This window comes from Chiloscyllium plagiosum, chromosome 6 (assembly GCF_004010195.1).
Source record: "Chiloscyllium plagiosum isolate BGI_BamShark_2017 chromosome 6, ASM401019v2, whole genome shotgun sequence".
Classification (NCBI taxonomy): Eukaryota; Metazoa; Chordata; class Chondrichthyes; order Orectolobiformes; family Hemiscylliidae; genus Chiloscyllium; species Chiloscyllium plagiosum.
Genome location: NC_057715.1, coordinates 51,856,184 through 51,874,741, shown reverse-complemented (window position 1 = coordinate 51,874,741; position 18,558 = coordinate 51,856,184). Strand labels below are relative to the sequence as shown.

Sequence of the window (18,558 nt, the reverse complement as noted above, 5' to 3'; positions counted from 1 at the left end):
TGCTGCTGTCCCTAATCAAGCAGTGTCTTTCCAGATACTCATAAATCCTATCCCTCAGTACCCTTTCCATTACTTTGCCTACCACCTAAGTAAGACTAACTGGCCTGTAATTCCCGGGGTTATCCCTATTCCCTTTTTTGAACAGGGGCACAACATTCGCCACTCTCCAGTCATCTGGTATCACCCCCGTTGACAGTGAAGACGAAAAGATCATTGCCAATGGTTCTGCAATCTATGTCCACAATCTTGTGGTTCACGCCACCCTTTCTACACTAAGTACTCTATTCATCGCACCAGGAGTTGTGATGACTGATGACTCAGACTAGCCCTTACAGTCCTCCAGGAAATTCTGGATTGTTCTTATTTGCTGAACAAGGCTTCCTTGCAAAGCCTTGGGGACAGCCCTTCCACCCTGTCCCCTCCAGGGAAGGTGACAGGAGCGCAAACGCCACCAAGACACACAAAATTCAAAGATTTAAATTCAGAATTCAAGTCACAGAGAGAAAATCCAGTATAGGCGGTGAGAATAATAGAAGCAGTTGATAAATCAGGAAATAGTGATTAAGCTTGCATCCTGGAATCAATGCTCTGCAGTATTACTACTGTATGTTTAGTGGTTGCACCATCCTTAGTTAAAATTTAAGGCCATATCTTTCTCAGTGATAAGGAAGCATACATGCAAATTAATAATGAATCTGTTGCTTCCACCAGTGAACTGAGCTCATGAATCATCTAGCAACTTGATAAAATGATAGCCCCTGGCTTGACCAGTTTATGTTGTTGCCAAACACAGTACTACCTTCGGACATACCAGCAAACGCGCAGTACTGCCTTTGGAAATGAGAAAGAAAAGTATTTTCACTGTGTCTCCAGCCTCTGGAAACAACAATCGGCTGCAGTTATGAATCAGTACTCTAATATTGTAACCTAATTTGAATATGCTGGATGTGCTTTCTTGTGCACGAAGTGTACTGCATATTTGTAATATTGACACAGAAATGTGATTAAACAATTTGATCTGCCATCAGTAGTTTAATTATTTAAAGTTATGTGTTTAATCCACATTATATTATGTTTCACCATAGCTTCACCATTAATAGTAGCTTAACGATAAATACCAAGAAGAAAGTGATTTGCGAAAATCACTGTTAGGTCATTATCTCATTATCTCATTATATAGAGGTATTTGGTAACTATGTTCTGTTCAAATCTGTTTTTTTTCTCACAGGTGAGTTTTTGGTGACTAGAGAAGAGAATTTTGACTTATTTTCTAGCTTTGTAATGAATATTATAACTGAACATTTTGTACTAATTTTGGTTAACTGTTGTTGTTGCTAATGTTTGTAACAGATGACTTGTATTGTTTGTTGATCCAGGAGATCTTACCTTAGTGTTTGGTTTTGTTGCATCTTTATGTTGCAAGTGGTGCTGGACAGCTCACAAAAGTAATCAATATCAAGGTTTCTCAAGTCACAAGCAGTGATCTGATAATAGCTAACATAGTCTTCTTATTGACTGTAGTCTTTTATCAGTGAAGTACTCTGTCAAATCTTTGAGTCACATAAAATAGTGGCAATACAATAGTTTTCAGACCCATGTTGAAATCACGATTTTTTTTTCCTTCACAATTAAGAATAAAGTTAAAAATCACACAACACCAGGTTATAGTCCAACAGGTTTAATTGGAAGCACACTAGCTTTCGGAGTGATGCTCCTTCATCAGGTGATTGTGGAAGGCTCGATCGTAACACAGAATTTATAGCAAAAATTTGCAGTGTGATGTAACTGAAATTATACATTGAAGAATTGATTGCCTGTTAAGCCTTTCATCTGTTAGAATACAGTGATAGTTTCACTTCCATGTGTAAATCACAAAACCCTTTTTAAAAGTTGCATTCTCGGGTTAGCTGTAAACAATGGTGATAGCTATTAAGAATAAAGTCTTCAATAGGAAATATAAAGCTTGCATGGATTCTTTTTATATGTCGTTGCAGTATTTTTTTCTGTTATGTGGGCCAAATTTTTAACAGTTCTTTTAATGAATTTTAATCAATAGTTTACAACTGCTTTCTACTTCAGTAGTTTCATTTTGTCATTGTGGAAAAATAACTTCACATTTCCTCTAAATTATTTCTGTTAGAAACACAGTCTGCACAATATCCTCACATAGCTGCACTCATCATGGAGACAAATTCTATCCATGACATTCTTAATTTGCTGATCTCAGCTGTACTGCTTTAGTGAAGTATTAGACTAGTAAGATTGATTGATCAAACACTGTAGATTAGAATTTAGTATGGTGATGAAAAGTTTCGATTTTTTTAAAGCAGTAAGAACATTCCTAGTCCCTGTTGTAACAAGTTTGTATTCATGGTAATTTTACTTGAAATTTCAGTCATTATTATAAACTAAGCGATTCCAGTTTATTGCATTCTTGTTGGTGAAACTAAGAGATGAAAATGTGTTGCTGGAAAAGCACAGCAGGTCAAACAGCATCCGAGGAACAGGAGAATCGATGTTTCGGGAATAAGCCTTTCTTCAGGTGAAATTAAGAGAAGCCATTTTACTTTAAGAATTATGGCTCGTTACCAAATGATTTTAAATCACATGATTTAGTTCCTAGTCCTAGTTTATAAGAAGTTTTTGCACACTTTACAGTGCATGATGCTCCTATAAGACAGGGTATGTAATCTGCTTTTATTCCCCTGTCATACATTTTAATCTGTCATTAGAGGAGAAATTAGTTTAAACTTGGAACAATTTGCCTTCTGGTTTTAACTTCAACAGACTATTGTTTTTCTTATAGCAAGGTAAAAAGCCAAAAAAAACATTAACATGCCTTTCACAGAACTTTAATTTAAAACTCCAGTCTTCGTAAATATGCAACAGATGTTAATATATGATTTAAAGAATAAATAAACTCAAATAAAAATGTTTCGAAATGGCAAAATTCATATGTCAGGAACTGTAAATATTTGTTAACCTGATCTGTGAATAGCTTAGAATTATATAGTGCCCCATTCTAAAGTATATTTTAATCATCCTTGAGAAACTGGTAATGATAAACCACTGTGGTTCTTATGGTGATGGTGCATCACCAAAAATATTAGGATTGGAGTTCCAGGAATTTAACCCAGAAACAGTAAAGGAACAGTGATGCATTCCAAGTCATGATGGATGTGATTTGGAGGGGAATTTGCAGGAATTTGAGTTTGCATGCTGTTAGGCGATAGAGATCACATTTATGGAATGTGCTGTCAAAGGAGCTTGGCAAATTGTTGTCAGTGGAGCTTTGCAAGTTGCTGCAATTCAACTTATGCATAGTGCACCCTGCCATTGGGTACCAGTGGTAGAGAAAGTGACTTTCAAAATAATGGCTTGTGTTATGTGAGATACATTGTCCTAGTTAGCATCAAACATACTGTAGGTGCTGCATTCATTCAGGTAAGGAGGAGGGTATACCATCAAAATCTTGTACAGTATTCAGATTTTGGGGAGATTGGTGAGTTTCCCTCAAGCAAGTTCCTGGCCTCTAATCTGATCTCACAGCAGTACCTAAACAGCTCATTCCGTTAAATTTCTGGTTAGTGATAACTCTTTGGATATTGATAGGTTGTGGGATTCAGTTAAAATACTGTCATTTAATGACAAGGGTGGAGGATTATGTTTTCTCTTGTTCATGATGGTCAGTACCTGGCACATGTGTGGCCATGAATATTATTTGCCATTTACTAGATCAAGCCTGAATGTTGGCCCAATCTTGCTGCATGCAAGCACAGTACACAACAGTACCTAAGGAATTATGAATGATATATAAGCAAGCATCCTAATTTCTGAAATTACGATGGAAGGAGGGTTATTTATGAAGGAGCTAAAAATGGTTCAGAGTAGAACATTATGCTAAGTAGTCTGGAATCTATTGATATTTTTTGCAATTTAGTTATGTCAGCTATTTGCTTCAAACAGAGGAATGTTTCTTGATAAATTTAGATGATTGTTTAGTATTGTGCGATAGAAAACCTGATAATCACTGCATGTATATGCACTGTGGCTCCAATAAATTAAGTAGATTAATCTACCTTCTGCAATTATTTTCATTAAAATATAAAATGGACTAGATTGGTAGTAGAAGTAACAGTGAGGCTGTTGACGTTCAGTATTATTGAGGGATTAATTAGACAGCAAATTTCATCATTCAGTTTACACATAGTTAAATGTACCAAATACAGAGGACGATGTCAAAGCTGGCCCGTTTCTCCAGAACTTTGAACAGTAACATGCAAGGGCTTCAAATAAATGAAGTTGTGAATTTTCATAGATACATATTATGAAACTAACTAAATATATCAGAAAAATTTTAGGATGTTTATTCCAGCCGAAGTTAATTCTTAATACATTTTTATTTTTTATCCATTCGCTGGACGTTGACATCACTGGTTAGACCAGCATTTGTTGTCCATTCCTAATTGCCCAGAGGGCAGTTAAAAGTCAACCACATTGCTGTGCGTCTGATGTCATATTTAGGCCAGATTTGAGGCAGCATGGTGGCTTAGAAGTTAGCACAGCTGCCTCACAGCACTAAGGACCAGGTTCAATTTCAGATTTGGGCAACTGTCTGTGGGGAGTTTGCCCATTCTCCCCGTGTCTATGTGGATTTCTTCCGGGTGCTCTGGTTTCCTCAACCATCCAAAGATGTGCGGGTTAGGTTAATTGGCCATGCTAAATTGTCTAAAGCATTCAGGAATGTGTGGGTGAGGTGCATTAGCCTGGGGTAAAATATAGGATAGGGGAATGGGTCTGGGTGGGTTACTCTTCGGAGTGTCGGTGTGGACTTGTTGGGCTGCAGGGCCTGTTCTCTCACTGTAGGGATTCTAATTCTAACTGTGTAGGGATTCTGCTTCTAATTAGGTAAGTGTAATAGTTTCCTTCTGTAAAGAGCTATGGTATGTTTGATTATTGTCAGACAGTTTTCTGGTGTACAGTTTCTTTCCATTGGATTTTAATTAATTTTTTGGAAGTTTTTAGAAAAACCCTTTTTTCTCTGTTATGTCTCTTTATATTTATCCCGCCTCAATTTCCTTTTTTTTTGGTGCCTGATTTAGCATAGAATAATTAATTCAAACTTAAATTTCCTTTTCTGGACTTGTTCAGAGCAGGGGAGTAGATTTTATTCCTAAAACTTGTCAGTTTTTGTCAGGTGGATGTTAAAAATATAAAAGTCCTTGAACTGAAACCCAGCCTGCTTTAAAATCACCCACTTCAAGTATTAATAGAGAAGTAATGGGAAGTTGGGTCCTTCATTTAAATCATGAAGGCTATAGATAGAGTAAATAGTCAAGTTATTTTCCCTGGGGTAGAGGAGTCCAAAACTGGAGGGCATAGGTTTAAGCTGAGAAGGGAAAGATTTAAAAGGGACCTGCAGGGTAACTTTTTCACGCAGAGGGTGGTGCGTGTATGGAATGAACTGCCAGAGGAAGTGGTGCGGCCTGGTACAATTACAACATTTAAAAGGCATCTGGATGAGTATTTGAATAGGGAGAGTTTAGAGCGATATGGGCCAAATGCTGGTAAATGGAACTAGATTAAGTTAGGATATCTAGTTGGCATTGACGAGTTGGACTGAAGGGTCTGTTTCTGTGCTGCACACCTCTATGTCTCTAAAGCAACTGAAGATGGGCCATATTAAATCAAACCCTGTAGTGAGGTCAGGAGCTGAGTAACTCTGGAGGAATCCAACTTGGCATCAGTGAGCAGGTTATTAAAAGGCAGATACTATTTGATAGCATTGTTGATGACACCTTCCATCACTTTAATCAAGGGTAGACTGATGGGGAAGTAATTGGCCACATTAAATTTATCCTGCTTTTTGTGTACAGGCATACTTGGGTAATTTTCCATAAGGTCAAGTAGATGCCAGTGTTGTACCTGTACTGGAGGAGCTTGCCTCAGGGAGCAGCAAGTTCCAGAGCACAGAAAATCAGTACTATTGCCAGAATGTTGTCAGGGCTCATAGCCTTTGCAGTATCCAGTGCCTCCAACAGTTTCTTAATATCATGTAGAGTGAATTGAATTGGCTGAACATTGATATCTGTGATCGAGGGACCAGTAGAGGAGGCTGATTTGGATCATTCATTTTGCACATCTGGCTGAAGGTTATTGCAAATCCTTCAACTTTATTTTTTGCACTGATGCATTGGGCTCTTCTGTCGTTGAGGATGGGGATATTTGTGAAGCCACCTCCTCCAGTGAGTTGTTTAGTTTTCCCCTGATATTTACAACTGGATGTGGCAAGACTGTGCATCATAGATCTGATCCATTAGTTGTGGGATCACTTAGTTCTGTCTGTCACCTGCTACTACTTCTGTTTGGCATGCTAGTAGTGTTGTTTGGTAGCTTCACCAAGTTGACGTCTCATTTTTATCTGTGCCCAGCGTTGCTTCTGGCATGCCCTCCTGCACTCTCCATTAAACCAGGATTGATACTGCGGTTTGATGGTAATGGTTGAGCGTGGAATACACCAAGCATGAGGTTGCAGATTATGCTGGAGTGCAATTCTGCTGCTGTTGGTTCACTCTGCCTCCATGGATGCTCAGTCTTGAGTTGCTAGATCTGTCCAAATTCTTTCCCAACTTAGCATGGTGATAGTGCCACACAACACAATGGAGGTTATTTTCAGTGTGTCTCCACGAGGATTGTGCATTGTCGCTCTTAGTGACACTGTCATGAACAGATGCACTGCAGTTAGCATGTTGATAAGGATGAGGCCAAGTACATTTTTCACTCTTGTTGGCTTCTTCACCACCTGCCACAGACCCAGTCGAGCAGCTATAAACTTTAGGACCGGACCCACTCAATCAGTTGTGTGCTGCTCAGCCACTGTTGGTAGTGGGCATTGAAAGCCCTCATTCAGAGTGCGTTTTGCACTGTTGAGACCCTCAGTGCTTCCTTCAATTTTTTGTTCAACATGGAGGAATATTGATTCATCAGGCAAGGGAGGATGGTGCGTGGTGATCAGGGTTCCTTGCCCATGTTTAACTTGAAGCTATGAGACTTTATGGGATCCGGAATTGATGATGTGGACTCCAAGAACAAATCCCTCCTGACTGTTTACCACTATGCCACAACTTATGCTGGGTCTGCCCTGGTAGTGGGATAGAACATAGCAAGGGATGGTGATGGTTGTTTTGGAGACATTGTCTGTAAGGTAGAATTCTGTAAGTATGATTGTGTCAGGTTGTTGCTTGACTACTCTTCCAATTTTGGTAGGAGCCCCCATATGCTAGTAGAGTTGCAGGGTTGACAGGGTATTTCTGCCATTGTCTTTCTAGTGCATACGTTGACGCCAAGTGGTCCATCTGGTTTCATTTCTTTGTTGAAACTTCATAGCGATTGGTACGAGCGTCTTGCTCAGCCATTTGTCGGCAGTTGCGAGTAGATCTGGAGCCACATGTAGGCCAGACCATATTTCCTTCCCTGAAGGATATTAGTGAGCCAGCAATCAACAATGTTTTCTTAATTCCAGATTTTTCAAAATTGAATTCAAATTCCTTCCTCTGCTATCTAGGATTCAAACCCGGATCCCTGGAATAGTAGCTTAGTTCCTGGATTCATACTCTCGCAGTAATGCCACTAGACCATTGCCTTTCCAGGCTTACATGGTGAACATGTACTTTAATGACCATGTCTGAAAGTCAAAGGGGAGCAGATCTTAGTGGAGTCAAGGGTGACTACGGTTGGTCAAGGAACTGTGTCACAATCAGTGAAAGGGGTTGTTCAAATCAGTCTCTGAGGTTAGCCACAGAGAGTGAGGCACTTCTGCGAATAATTGTGTCTTTACAGTCTGAGGATTAGAGCACAATCAATCCAGCAGGTCAAATGCAATCTGTCTGGAGATTATTGGTATGTCAGTCACAGTGCAGTGATAATACTAGTCCAGGGGCTGGGTGTCCTCAGTCTGGATTGTGCTTCCAAGTCAGAATGGTGTTGTCAGTCCTAGGGATTTGCTCATAAAGTTTGAAGGTTATCAAGGGACTGTCAATGCAGTTCATGAGAAAGTGGAATCATCTTTGCTGCTCTGGGTCACTAAGGGAATAATTATAATAAAATGGAATGTTGAGAAAGAAGAATGGGATCTCCTAGGATATTGGAGGGAACAGGTCAACCTGAGAGTTTTGGGGATTATTTTCACAAATGGCAATAATTCTGCACTCTACAAATGGAGAGTGTATGGTCAACAAGGGCAGGGCAATTCTCAAAGCTGTGGGCATGGGGTAAATTGAGGATATAACTATTTTATAACAGGGTAAACAGAAACAGGAGGCTGAAAGGTCATCAGGTGCATGGACAGCAACATAAAAAGTAGCATCCTACGCAGAGCTTGCAACTTACCCACAAGTCAACTGAGCAATAACAAATACAGAGTAGTTGTGACTATATGTAGAATGTTCTCAGTTGCTGTTGTTTTTTTTCTTTGAGAGGATAGTATTGTTTAAATTGAAGCCCTTCAAGTGGCAATTGCATTCAACATGCATCCACTTATGCAGTATTGCCACTCACGTGACATCAAGTAGCGCTTAACAGCTGATCATTCATTGTCCAAGAATGAGCATTACAAATAATGGCCTCGAGCAATCATGACTGTTACCCGTTGTTTGTACTAATTATCTCATTATCATGTTAAGAAGCAAATGTAATCAAACACTAACTGAAAAGTGTTACCTAGACTTGGCATTTCTGGAACAGATTGCACAGCTAATGCTGAAAGTCAACGTTCAAATTTCGACATTCACACGCTGACTGGCAAGTATGCAATGATGTTTAGGGATGGCTTTGTGACAGAGGGCTATCATGGTGGTTTTCTGCCAGAATTCTGCTCCCCCGATGTAGCATAAATATTTTGCCTGCTCAATATACATTTGGATGATGTTGCATAACTGAAAGCTCCCCATTTGAAGCATGACATTGACCTCCTTGTGAAGCCTCCATGACACAGTTAGGGTAATAACATGATACTTCATTGTAATAGGTATGGTGGGTCAGGAAAACTGTTAGTAACATGTTATCTTTGTTACATTCCTTATAGAATATATGCTCAGATGGAGGTCACTGTGCCTAGAGTTCTTGGGGCATTGTTCAAATACAAAAACAGTGTTGAAGGAGAGAACAATATGAACTTGTCACCAAGACCATCACCCTCCAGTGGCTGCTGCATAGCCTCCAGATGGAGAGTATGACAGGCCTCACTGTCATTTTCTACTGTTTTTGGAAACCCAGTGCAAATGCAGAGTAATAAAGACACAGGCCACTACCACCGAACTGTGTCATGCACTGGAGCAGGACTTGCACTCAGAAAGGCTGTGTCTATCAAGGTCACATCTGCCTTGAATTTTTGTGCCTATGGCTTATTTTGAAGAAAGCTCAGGACCTGTGTGGCATCTCCCAATCCTTGACCTACAAATTTCTCTGGGATGTCATGGCATTTTCTCCAAATCCAGTAATGAGCTGCTGTAGAATAGCAGCTTGGACAGGAAGACTTTCAACCATTGCTGACATCCCCCAGGTGCAGGGTGCTATAGGCTCCATCCACCAACCTGCAAAGTTAATCCATAGAAGAGGCTTGCATTCCATTAATGTTCAACTTCTTTGTTGTCATCAGTGGCAGATTCTGTGTGAATATTTGTCTCTTTGCAGTCTGAGGATTAGAGCACATCTTTGGACTTCTTGAACAATGCAACATTGGTTAAGTTGTCATATTGGATAAGTCTAGCCCACTGATAATAAGTCTGCCAGATTGGTAAGCAAAAGTAACATTATTCTAAAACAAACTTTTTTTTTTACAGGTCTGATCATGACTACATCAAGGAAACTAGATCGAGAACAGCAGGCAGAGCATGTTTTGGAGGTGCGTTTAAAATCTTTAAAAGTTTTTTGTATAATTTGGAGTTTCCATGAGGTGGCACTGTTTCTTTTTAGTGCAGGATGCTCTGTCTGAGGGAAATTGGTGTAAAGGTCTCAGGAGCTTTAAATTCAAGTTATGTTCAAATGAATGTTCATGATGTCTTAATTTTAAAAACATTAAGCTAGATTCTGAGAATCCAGCCCTATCCAAAAACCTGGTAACACCCTCGTGCACCACCAGCATTTCATCTAAACTGCACTTGCAGGCAGCGCTCTGATATTTGTGCTAATTGTGGCATTGATGTCTGATTTCTAAAGTCACTGCTGTGCATGGGCTTTGGAGATCCGCAAAGCTGATAAGAAAGTTAGAGGAAATGTTATGCAGCACTGATCAAATCAATCACCTTGAGAGTTTCTGGTTTGGTCGGGGCTTGCCCAAAGAAATGAGCCCAGAAATGGTTGTTACCTGTTTTGTACAGTTTCCAGCACATACAAGTGCACCATCATGATACATTTCATGGCTTCAAGATGTACACAAGACATTCACAGACAAATTTTCTATATTAGCTCAAATTTCCTTCATTACTTAGTCAATCTTCACAAACCAACATCAGAGGAATAACCAGGTTGTAGCAATATTGGTTGATGCATGTACATTACATAGAATCATAGAATCCCTATGATGTGTAAGCAGATTATTTGGTCTATTGAGTCCAAAGAGCATCTCACCCAAACCCACACCCCTACCCTATCCCTGTAACCCTGGTATACCATGGTTAACCATGTAGCCTGCATACCTGGACACTATGGGCAATTTAGCTTGGTCAATCCACCAAACCTGTACATCTTTGGAAGGTGGAAGCATCCCAGAGCACCCAGAAGAAATCCACTTAGACATGGGGAAAATGTGCAAGCTCCACATGGACAGTCGCCCAAGGTAGAATCAAACCTGTGTCCCTGGTGCTGTGAGGCAGCAGTGCTAACTAACAAGCCACCATGTTGTCTTGGGTGGCAGTTGTCAGCTCACTGTGAAGAATTCAATGTAATTGAAAATTGGCATGACATAATGTGGCATTGACGTTTTGAATGGCATCTGATTTGAAGGAAGGCATTTCTAACAGAGCAGTAGCCACTTAGTAAAACAGAGAAGTGTCAACCTGGCAGACATTTCAGATTATGTGTATGGAGTGGTTTTTGAGCCCACCTACCTACCAACTCAGATGGTTGTGCTGCCATCCATTTGGGCTTGAAACCATGAGTATCAAGATTATGCTACAAGTAACATTCTGATTGACCATTGTCAGAGAAAGAGGCAAAACATGGATCCAGCGAAATTGACAAATCTGATTTATTTCACATGATATCGCGGGGAAGAGAATTGACTAGGGCTGGTGCAGAACGGACACTCTGCTCAATGAAACCAAGAGTTCTCTTCCACGAGCTGCAGATACAAACTTTTTTAAAATAGGGTTACAGTAGTGTTGTGTGAATTAGAAGATAATTTTGAATTGCATTCAATGGAAAACAATCCGTTGTCCGGTAATAACAATCAAGTACTAGGAGTGTGTTAGGAGGTTCCATTCCTCTGCTAGAGTAAGTGTTAATGTCCAGTGTTGTAGTATCAAAGGGTTTACAGAGTGGTGTGCATTCTTGACAGAAAGCAGGATGCCACTCAGTCTAGGTATCCTTTCTGGGGCTTAAAGGAATGTCCGTTAATTTCTTCTTGATACATACATTTCAGGTCATAAACAATCAATTGCTTAAAGTAACAGGCTTCTAAATGAAATCAGGAATGAAGGATAATAAATCTAAAATTTTGACTACAAATTTTTTTCATTGAATTCAAATTTCATCATCTGCCATGATGAGTTTTGAACCCATGTTCTCAAAGCATTAGTCTGGGGTTCTGGATCACTAGTCTTCTCTTAATCGGCAACCCATTGCATTTCACATTTGGCTGCCTATCGCGGCATATTAGATATGACCACAGATGGCTGTTTGAGAGGGTGCAGATCTCATGATGCCGCTGGTGCCACACAGACACAAATGCAACTGTGGGATTTGTCCCATTGCTGGATTTGCTCAGGGGTATAAGGGGTGATTGCCTCATTCACAGCCAAGGTTTCAGTAAAGCAGCCAGAAACATTAATGTGCAGGAAGATTCCACTATCTTAACTTTAAACTGGCCAGACATGTTTTCTGCAGATGTATGCAAGAGATCCTCGCAGCTGCCATAACACTTCTTTCTGGAGGCAAATACAGATGCTACCATTATTCATGTTACTAGTGAGTATATGTAAGTGTCTGCTCAGAGATTAAGAGCATCCATTAATGAAATGGCTGCTAAGACTGTGCAATCTTTTGCAATTGCAAAGAGTTCCTCTAACTGCTGTTATTATAGCTGCAGCTATCACTGCACAGTGGCCAGCATGGCATTGACGGGGGGAGCAACTGGATTCACCAAGATAGGTTCTGATTTCTTCAAGAGAAAAGGATATTACCCTGACTGTTTAGATTATAGTGGTCTCGTGGATTTTTTTTTTGGTGTGGACCTTGAGGGAGAAGTGGAGAAGCAGCACATTTCACTGAAGGATGAGAATGAAGAAATAGTGGAACAGGCTGCTCCAGTCTTGCAAAGCCATCCACAGATCTGGTTACGATTAAGTCTTAAGTCAAGTTGGAAGGGAGCCTCCGACCATATCAATTTAAGTACATTTCTCCTTCTGTATGCTTCTTTTAGAAGGAAGCAGCTCAGAAATCCATTTCTGTTAAAGGGTCGAATGATTATGAGATGTGCACAAACCAACAGGCAGAATTATACGAGATGCCAGAATTTTAAACTCGCCATCAAACCAGCTGAAAAGGCTGCATGTGGGGTTTCCCTCAGGAATAGGAAGTCTCACTTCAGAGAGTTTCTAGCCTCTGCCTCTGAATCATGCAAATCAATGTTCAATTAGTAACTTTTCATTGCACTGAGTCATTTAAACTGAATACACACGTAAGGTCCACCAGGTGAGTCATGACATGAGACCACCAGTACACTTTTACATTGTCTGTCTGGCATTAGATCTTTAAATCAAGTCTGGCACATTTAGCTCTCAACTTTCCTTAAGTGGAAGGTGTGGGGCTTGTAGGAGAACTTTTTATAGTCATACAGCGTGGAAACAGACCCTTAAGTCCAACGACCATATATCCTAAAATGAGCTAGCCCATTTTTCTACATTTGGCCCATATCCCTCAAAACCAGTCTTACTCATATACCTTACAAATGTCTTTTAAGTATTTTAATTGTAGACACCTCTGCCCATTCCTCTGGCAGCTCATTCCACATATGCACCACCCTCTGTGTGAAAATGTTGCCTGTCAGGTCCCTTCTAAATCATTCTGTGCTCACCTTAAACCTATGCCCTCAAGTTTTGGACTCTCCTACCCTTAGTAAAAGACCTTGGCTATTCATCTTATCTATGCCTTCGTATAAACCTCTAAGAGGTCACCCGACATTCCATTTGGAAAAGTCCCAGACTATCCAGTTTCTCCTTTATAGAAACGTAGAAATCTTGAAACATTGAAAATAATGTAGGAGTAGGCTATTAGGTCCTTCAAGACTGCATCATCATTCAATATGATCATGGCTGATCATGTAATTTCAGTATCACACTCCCGCTTTTGATACACACCCCTTGATCCCATTAGCTGCAAGGGCCACACCCAGCTCCCTTTTGAAAATTTCTAATGAACGGCATCCAACAGCTTTTTGTGGTAGAGAATTCCACAGGTTCACAACTCTTCCTTATCTCAGACTTTAGCCCTTTTCTTAGACTGTGATCCCTAGTTCTGGACTTCCCTAACATCGGGAAATATTCCCCGCATCTTGCCTGTCCAGTACCATCAGGATTTTACATGTTTCTGAGATCCTGCCTTATTCCTCTAAATTCCAGTGAATCCAAACCCAGTCAATCCAATTTGTCATCATATGTCAGTGCTGCCATCCCGGGAATTAGTCTGGTAAACCTTCACTGGATTCCCTCAAAGGCAAGAATGTCCTTCCTTAGACTAGGTGACCAAGATTTCACATAATACTCAAGTCTGGCTTCACCAAGGCCCTGTATAACTGCAGCAAAACATCCTTACTTTATACTCAAATCCTCTCGCTATATAAAGACCAGCATGCCATGAGCTTTCCTCACTGCCAGCTGCACCTGCGTGTGTACCTTCTGTGACTGTTCCACCATATCACCCAGGTCTCACTGCACCCCACCTTTTCCTAAACGACTATCCTGGCAATATCCTTGTAATTTCTTTTCTGTCCCCTTTCTAGTTTAACAACATTCTTCCAATATAGGGTGACCAGAATTGTACACAATATTCTAAAAATACCTCACCAATGTCTTGTACAGCCACAATAGGACATCCCAATTCCTATACTCAATGCTCTGACCAATGAAGGGATGCATGCCAAAAATTGTCTTCCTTGATATCACTTTCAAGGAACTATGTACCTGCACCCCTAGGTTACTCCAACAACACTCCCCGGGCCCTACCATTAACTGCCCTGATTTGTCTTACCAAAATGCAACACCTCACATTTCTCTAAATTAAACTCTACATCTGCCTTTCTTTGCTAACTGGTCCAGTTGATCAAGATGCTGTTGTACCCTAAGATAACCCTCTTCGATGTCCATCAAAAAGTGTAACGCTGGAAAAGCACAGCCAGTCAGGCAGCATCCATCTACATTTCGAGCATAAGGTCTTCATCAAGAATGGCAGAACTTACCTTCAAACTCTGGATTCCTCAATCATTCAAGAACCTTTTCCCAGCCTCCAGAACTGCTCGGACACCATTAGCAATGCGACCGCTACAGCCACCACCATCGTGGCATTGGACGGTGTCACTTCTGCCTTGCTGCCTCACATATCGCAGCCAATGCCGACTACACTGCCTCCGCGATTGCCACCAGAATCACTGCCGTCGAAATCACTGCAAAATCTACCCTTCACATCTCTTTTGCCCCCGTAGTTGCTGCTGCCTCAGCCACTTCCAACCCCACCCACTTCACTCATCGGAACAATGCCAACAAACACGCAGTCACATTCCTGATGAAGAACTTATGCCCGATCTTGTCTCTCCAAATCCCCTCCAACGACATACCCACTTTCCGTAGTTCCCTGGCTTTTCTTTGTAGTCTTTTTAAAATAATGGCACATTAGTTGGCAAGGTGGCTCAGTGATTAGTACTGCTACTTCATAATGCCAGGGAGCTGGGATCAATTCCAGGCTTGGGCGACTCTGTAGAATTTCCATGTTCTCCCCGTGTCTGTGTGGGTGTCCTCTAGGTGCTCCAGTTTCCTTCCGCAGTCCAAAGATGTGCAAGTTCAGTGGATTAGCCATGCTAAATTACCCATATTGTTCAAAATGCATAGGTACATCACTACCTGCGAAAAGGCAATGACATAGTGGTATTATCAGTAGATAGTTAATCCAGAGACCCATCTAATGTTCCAAAGAACTGTTTTGAATTGCACTGTGGCTAATGTTGGAATGTCAATTTAATTTAAGAAAAAATTCGTTGAGGAATTAGGAGTTTGACAATGATCACGAAGCAGTTGCTGACTATTTTAAAAAAAACTCATCAGCTTCATTGATGTTCTTTAGGGAAGGAAACATTCCATCTACTGTACTCTGGACTATATGTGACTCCAGCCCTACAATGTGACTGACTCATAACTGACCTTTGGGTAACTAAGAATTGGCTGTAAATGCTGGGTAAGTCAGCATAAGAGTTGGAGGGGATTCTGAGAGATAGGAGTCACATCCATTTGGAGAGGCAAGGACTGATTAGGGATAGTCAGCATGGCTGTGTGTTTGGGAAATCGTGTCTCACAAATTTAGAGTCATAGTCATAGAGAAACAGATGGAAACCGATCCTTCGGTCCAACTTGTCTATGCTGACCAGACATCCTAAATTAATCAAATCCCATTTGTCAGCAAATACCCATATACACGTCCAGATGCCTTTTAAATGTTGTAATTGTACCAGCCTCCACCACTTCCTCTGGCAACTCATTCCATACACCCATCATGCTCGGCGTGAAAAGGTTACTCCTTAGGTTCCTTTTAAATCTTTCTCCTCTCATCTCAAACCTATGCGCTGTAGTTTTGGACTCACACAAGTAAAAGACGTTGTCTATTTATCCTTTCCAAGACCCTCATGATTTTATAAATCTCTATAAAGTCACCCCTCAGCCTCTGACACTCCAGGGAAAATAGCCCCAGCCTATTCAGCCTCTTCCAATAGTTCAAGCCCTCCAATCATGGCAACATCTTTGTAAATTTTTTCTGAACATTTTCAAGTTTCACAACGTTCTTCCTGCAGCATGGAGACTACAATATTCCAACAGCGGCCTAACCAATGTCCTGTACAGCCGAAACTTGACCTCCCAACTCCTATACTCAATGCACTGACCAATAAAGGAAAGCATATTAAACACCTTCTTCACTATCCTATCTACCTGCAACTCCACTTCCAAGGGACTATGAACCTGCACTCCAAGGTCTCTTTGTTCAGCAACACTCTCCAGAACCTTCCCATTAAGTATATAAGTCCTGCCCTGATTTGCCTTTCCAAAATGCAGCACCTCACATTTATCTAAATTAAACACCATTTGCAACTCCTTAGCCCATTGACCATCTGATCAAGATCCCATTGTACTCAGGAGTAACCTTCGCTAATTTTACTGTCATCTGCAAACTTACTAACTATAACTCCTATGTTCACATCCAAATCATTTATATAAACGATGAAATACAGTGGATCCAGCACTGATTCGTGTGGCAGTCCACTGGTCATAGGCCTCCAGAATGAGAAGCAGAACTGGCAAGGTAGAAGACATTCCCAAATCTAGCTTAGAGTGGTGCTGGAAAAGCACAGCAGGGCAAGCAGCATCCAAGGAGCAGAAAAATTGACATTTTGGGCAAAAGCCCTTCATTCCTTCATTTTGCCCGAAACGTCGATTTTCCTGCTTCTCGGATGCTGCCTGACCTGCTGTGTTTTTCCAGCACCACTCTAATCTAGACTCTGATCTCCAGCATCTGCAGTCCTCACTTTTGCTTAGACATTCTCCAAATGGCTAGCTCTCTCTATATTCCATGTGATGTAACTTTGCTAATCAGTCTACCATGAGGAACGTTGTCAAATGCCTTACTGAAGACAACATAGATCACATTCACCACTCTGTCCTTATCAATCAGCTTTGTTACTACTTCAAGAAACTCAGTCACGTTAGTGAGACATGATTTCCCACACACACAACCATGTTGACAATCCCTAATTAGTCAAATTTACTTGAGTTTTCTTTACCAAGAAGATAGCTGAAGGCAGAGAAATAGAGGCTGTCTGCATCAAATTTAGCAAAGCCTTTGCCAATGTCCTGCATGGTTAACTGATTAAACATAGGATCCAGGGAGAGACAGTCAATTGGATGCAAAATCGATGGTAAAAGGCAGAGTAGTAGTAGAGGGATGTTATTTGGACTGGAACCCTGTGACTAGCGGTATGTCGCAAGGATTGATTGTGTCCCCTATTGTTCATCATTTATGTAAATGACTTAGATGAGCATATAGGAGGTATGGTTAGTACATTTGCAAATGACACCAAAATTAATGGTATAGTAAACATGACAAGAGTTATCTAAGAGTGCAACAGATCTCGATGAATTGGGCCAGTGGGCTTAAGAATGGCAGATGCAGCTTAATTTAGATAAATGAAAGTTGTTGCATTTTGGGAAGGTAAACCAGAGTAGAACTTACACACTTAATGTTAGGACCCTGTGGAGTGTTATTGAGGTACATCTAAGATGCAGGTTCATAGATCGTGAAAGTGGTTTCACAGGTAAACTTGACATCATTAGTCAGAATATTGAGTAGAGGAGTTGGGATGTCTTATTGAGGCTGTACAAGACATTGGTGAGGTCACTTTTAGAATACTGTGTACAATTTCAATGACTAATAGAATAGAATCCAAACAGTGTTGAAAAAGGCCATTTAATCCAATGAGTCCACACCAACTCTCTGAACAGCATCCCACCCAGACCCACCACCTACCCAATCCCTATAACCCTGCATTTCTCATTGTTAACGCACCTAGCCTACATATCCCTGTCATTGTCAAACTCACAATTCCTCAATTATATTTTTCTTAAATTAAATTGACATTCCACCATCAGCCACTGTGCAATTCAAACCCAGGTCCTCGAAATGTGAGATGGGTCTCCGGATTAATTGTCTACTGATAATATCACTATGGCATGCCTTCTCGCAGGTAGTGATGTGCCTGTGCATTTTGCTAAGTGGTAGAGCTCTTGGGTTTGGAAGGTGGAGTTGATCAGTCTTTGTATGTTGGTAGTAAAGCAGGGCCTTCCTGAAGAAGGGCTAATGCCTGAAACGTCGATTCTCCTGTTCCCTAGATGCTGCCTGACCTGCTGCGCTTTTCCAGCAACACATTTCCATCTCTGATCTCCAGCATCTGCAGACCTCACTTTCTCCTCAGTAAAGCAGGTGCCAGTTGAATGTCAATCAAGTGGGCTGTTTTGCCCTGGATATTGTTATTGGAGCTACATTCATAGGGTCAAGTGGAGAATATTCCATCATACTCCTGACTTGTGT

The 18,558-nt window shown here is 40.9% G+C and overlaps 1 protein-coding gene across 15 annotated transcripts in view; it reads left to right on the top strand.

Moving 5' to 3' along the window:
• LOC122550578 (protocadherin Fat 3-like) overlaps positions 1 to 18,558 on the top strand; it is a 794,139-nt gene that overhangs the window by 513,418 nt on the left and 262,163 nt on the right. For 14 of the 15 annotated variants that reach the window (XM_043691532.1, XM_043691531.1, XM_043691530.1 and 11 more), the window contains one exon: positions 9,840 to 9,901. In XM_043691532.1, the coding sequence (XP_043547467.1) occupies positions 9,840 to 9,901 (62 nt within the window). Of the gene's footprint in view, positions 1 to 711; positions 905 to 9,839; positions 9,902 to 18,558 lie in introns of those variants that run through there. The other variant, XM_043691538.1, reaches the window with a different exon arrangement.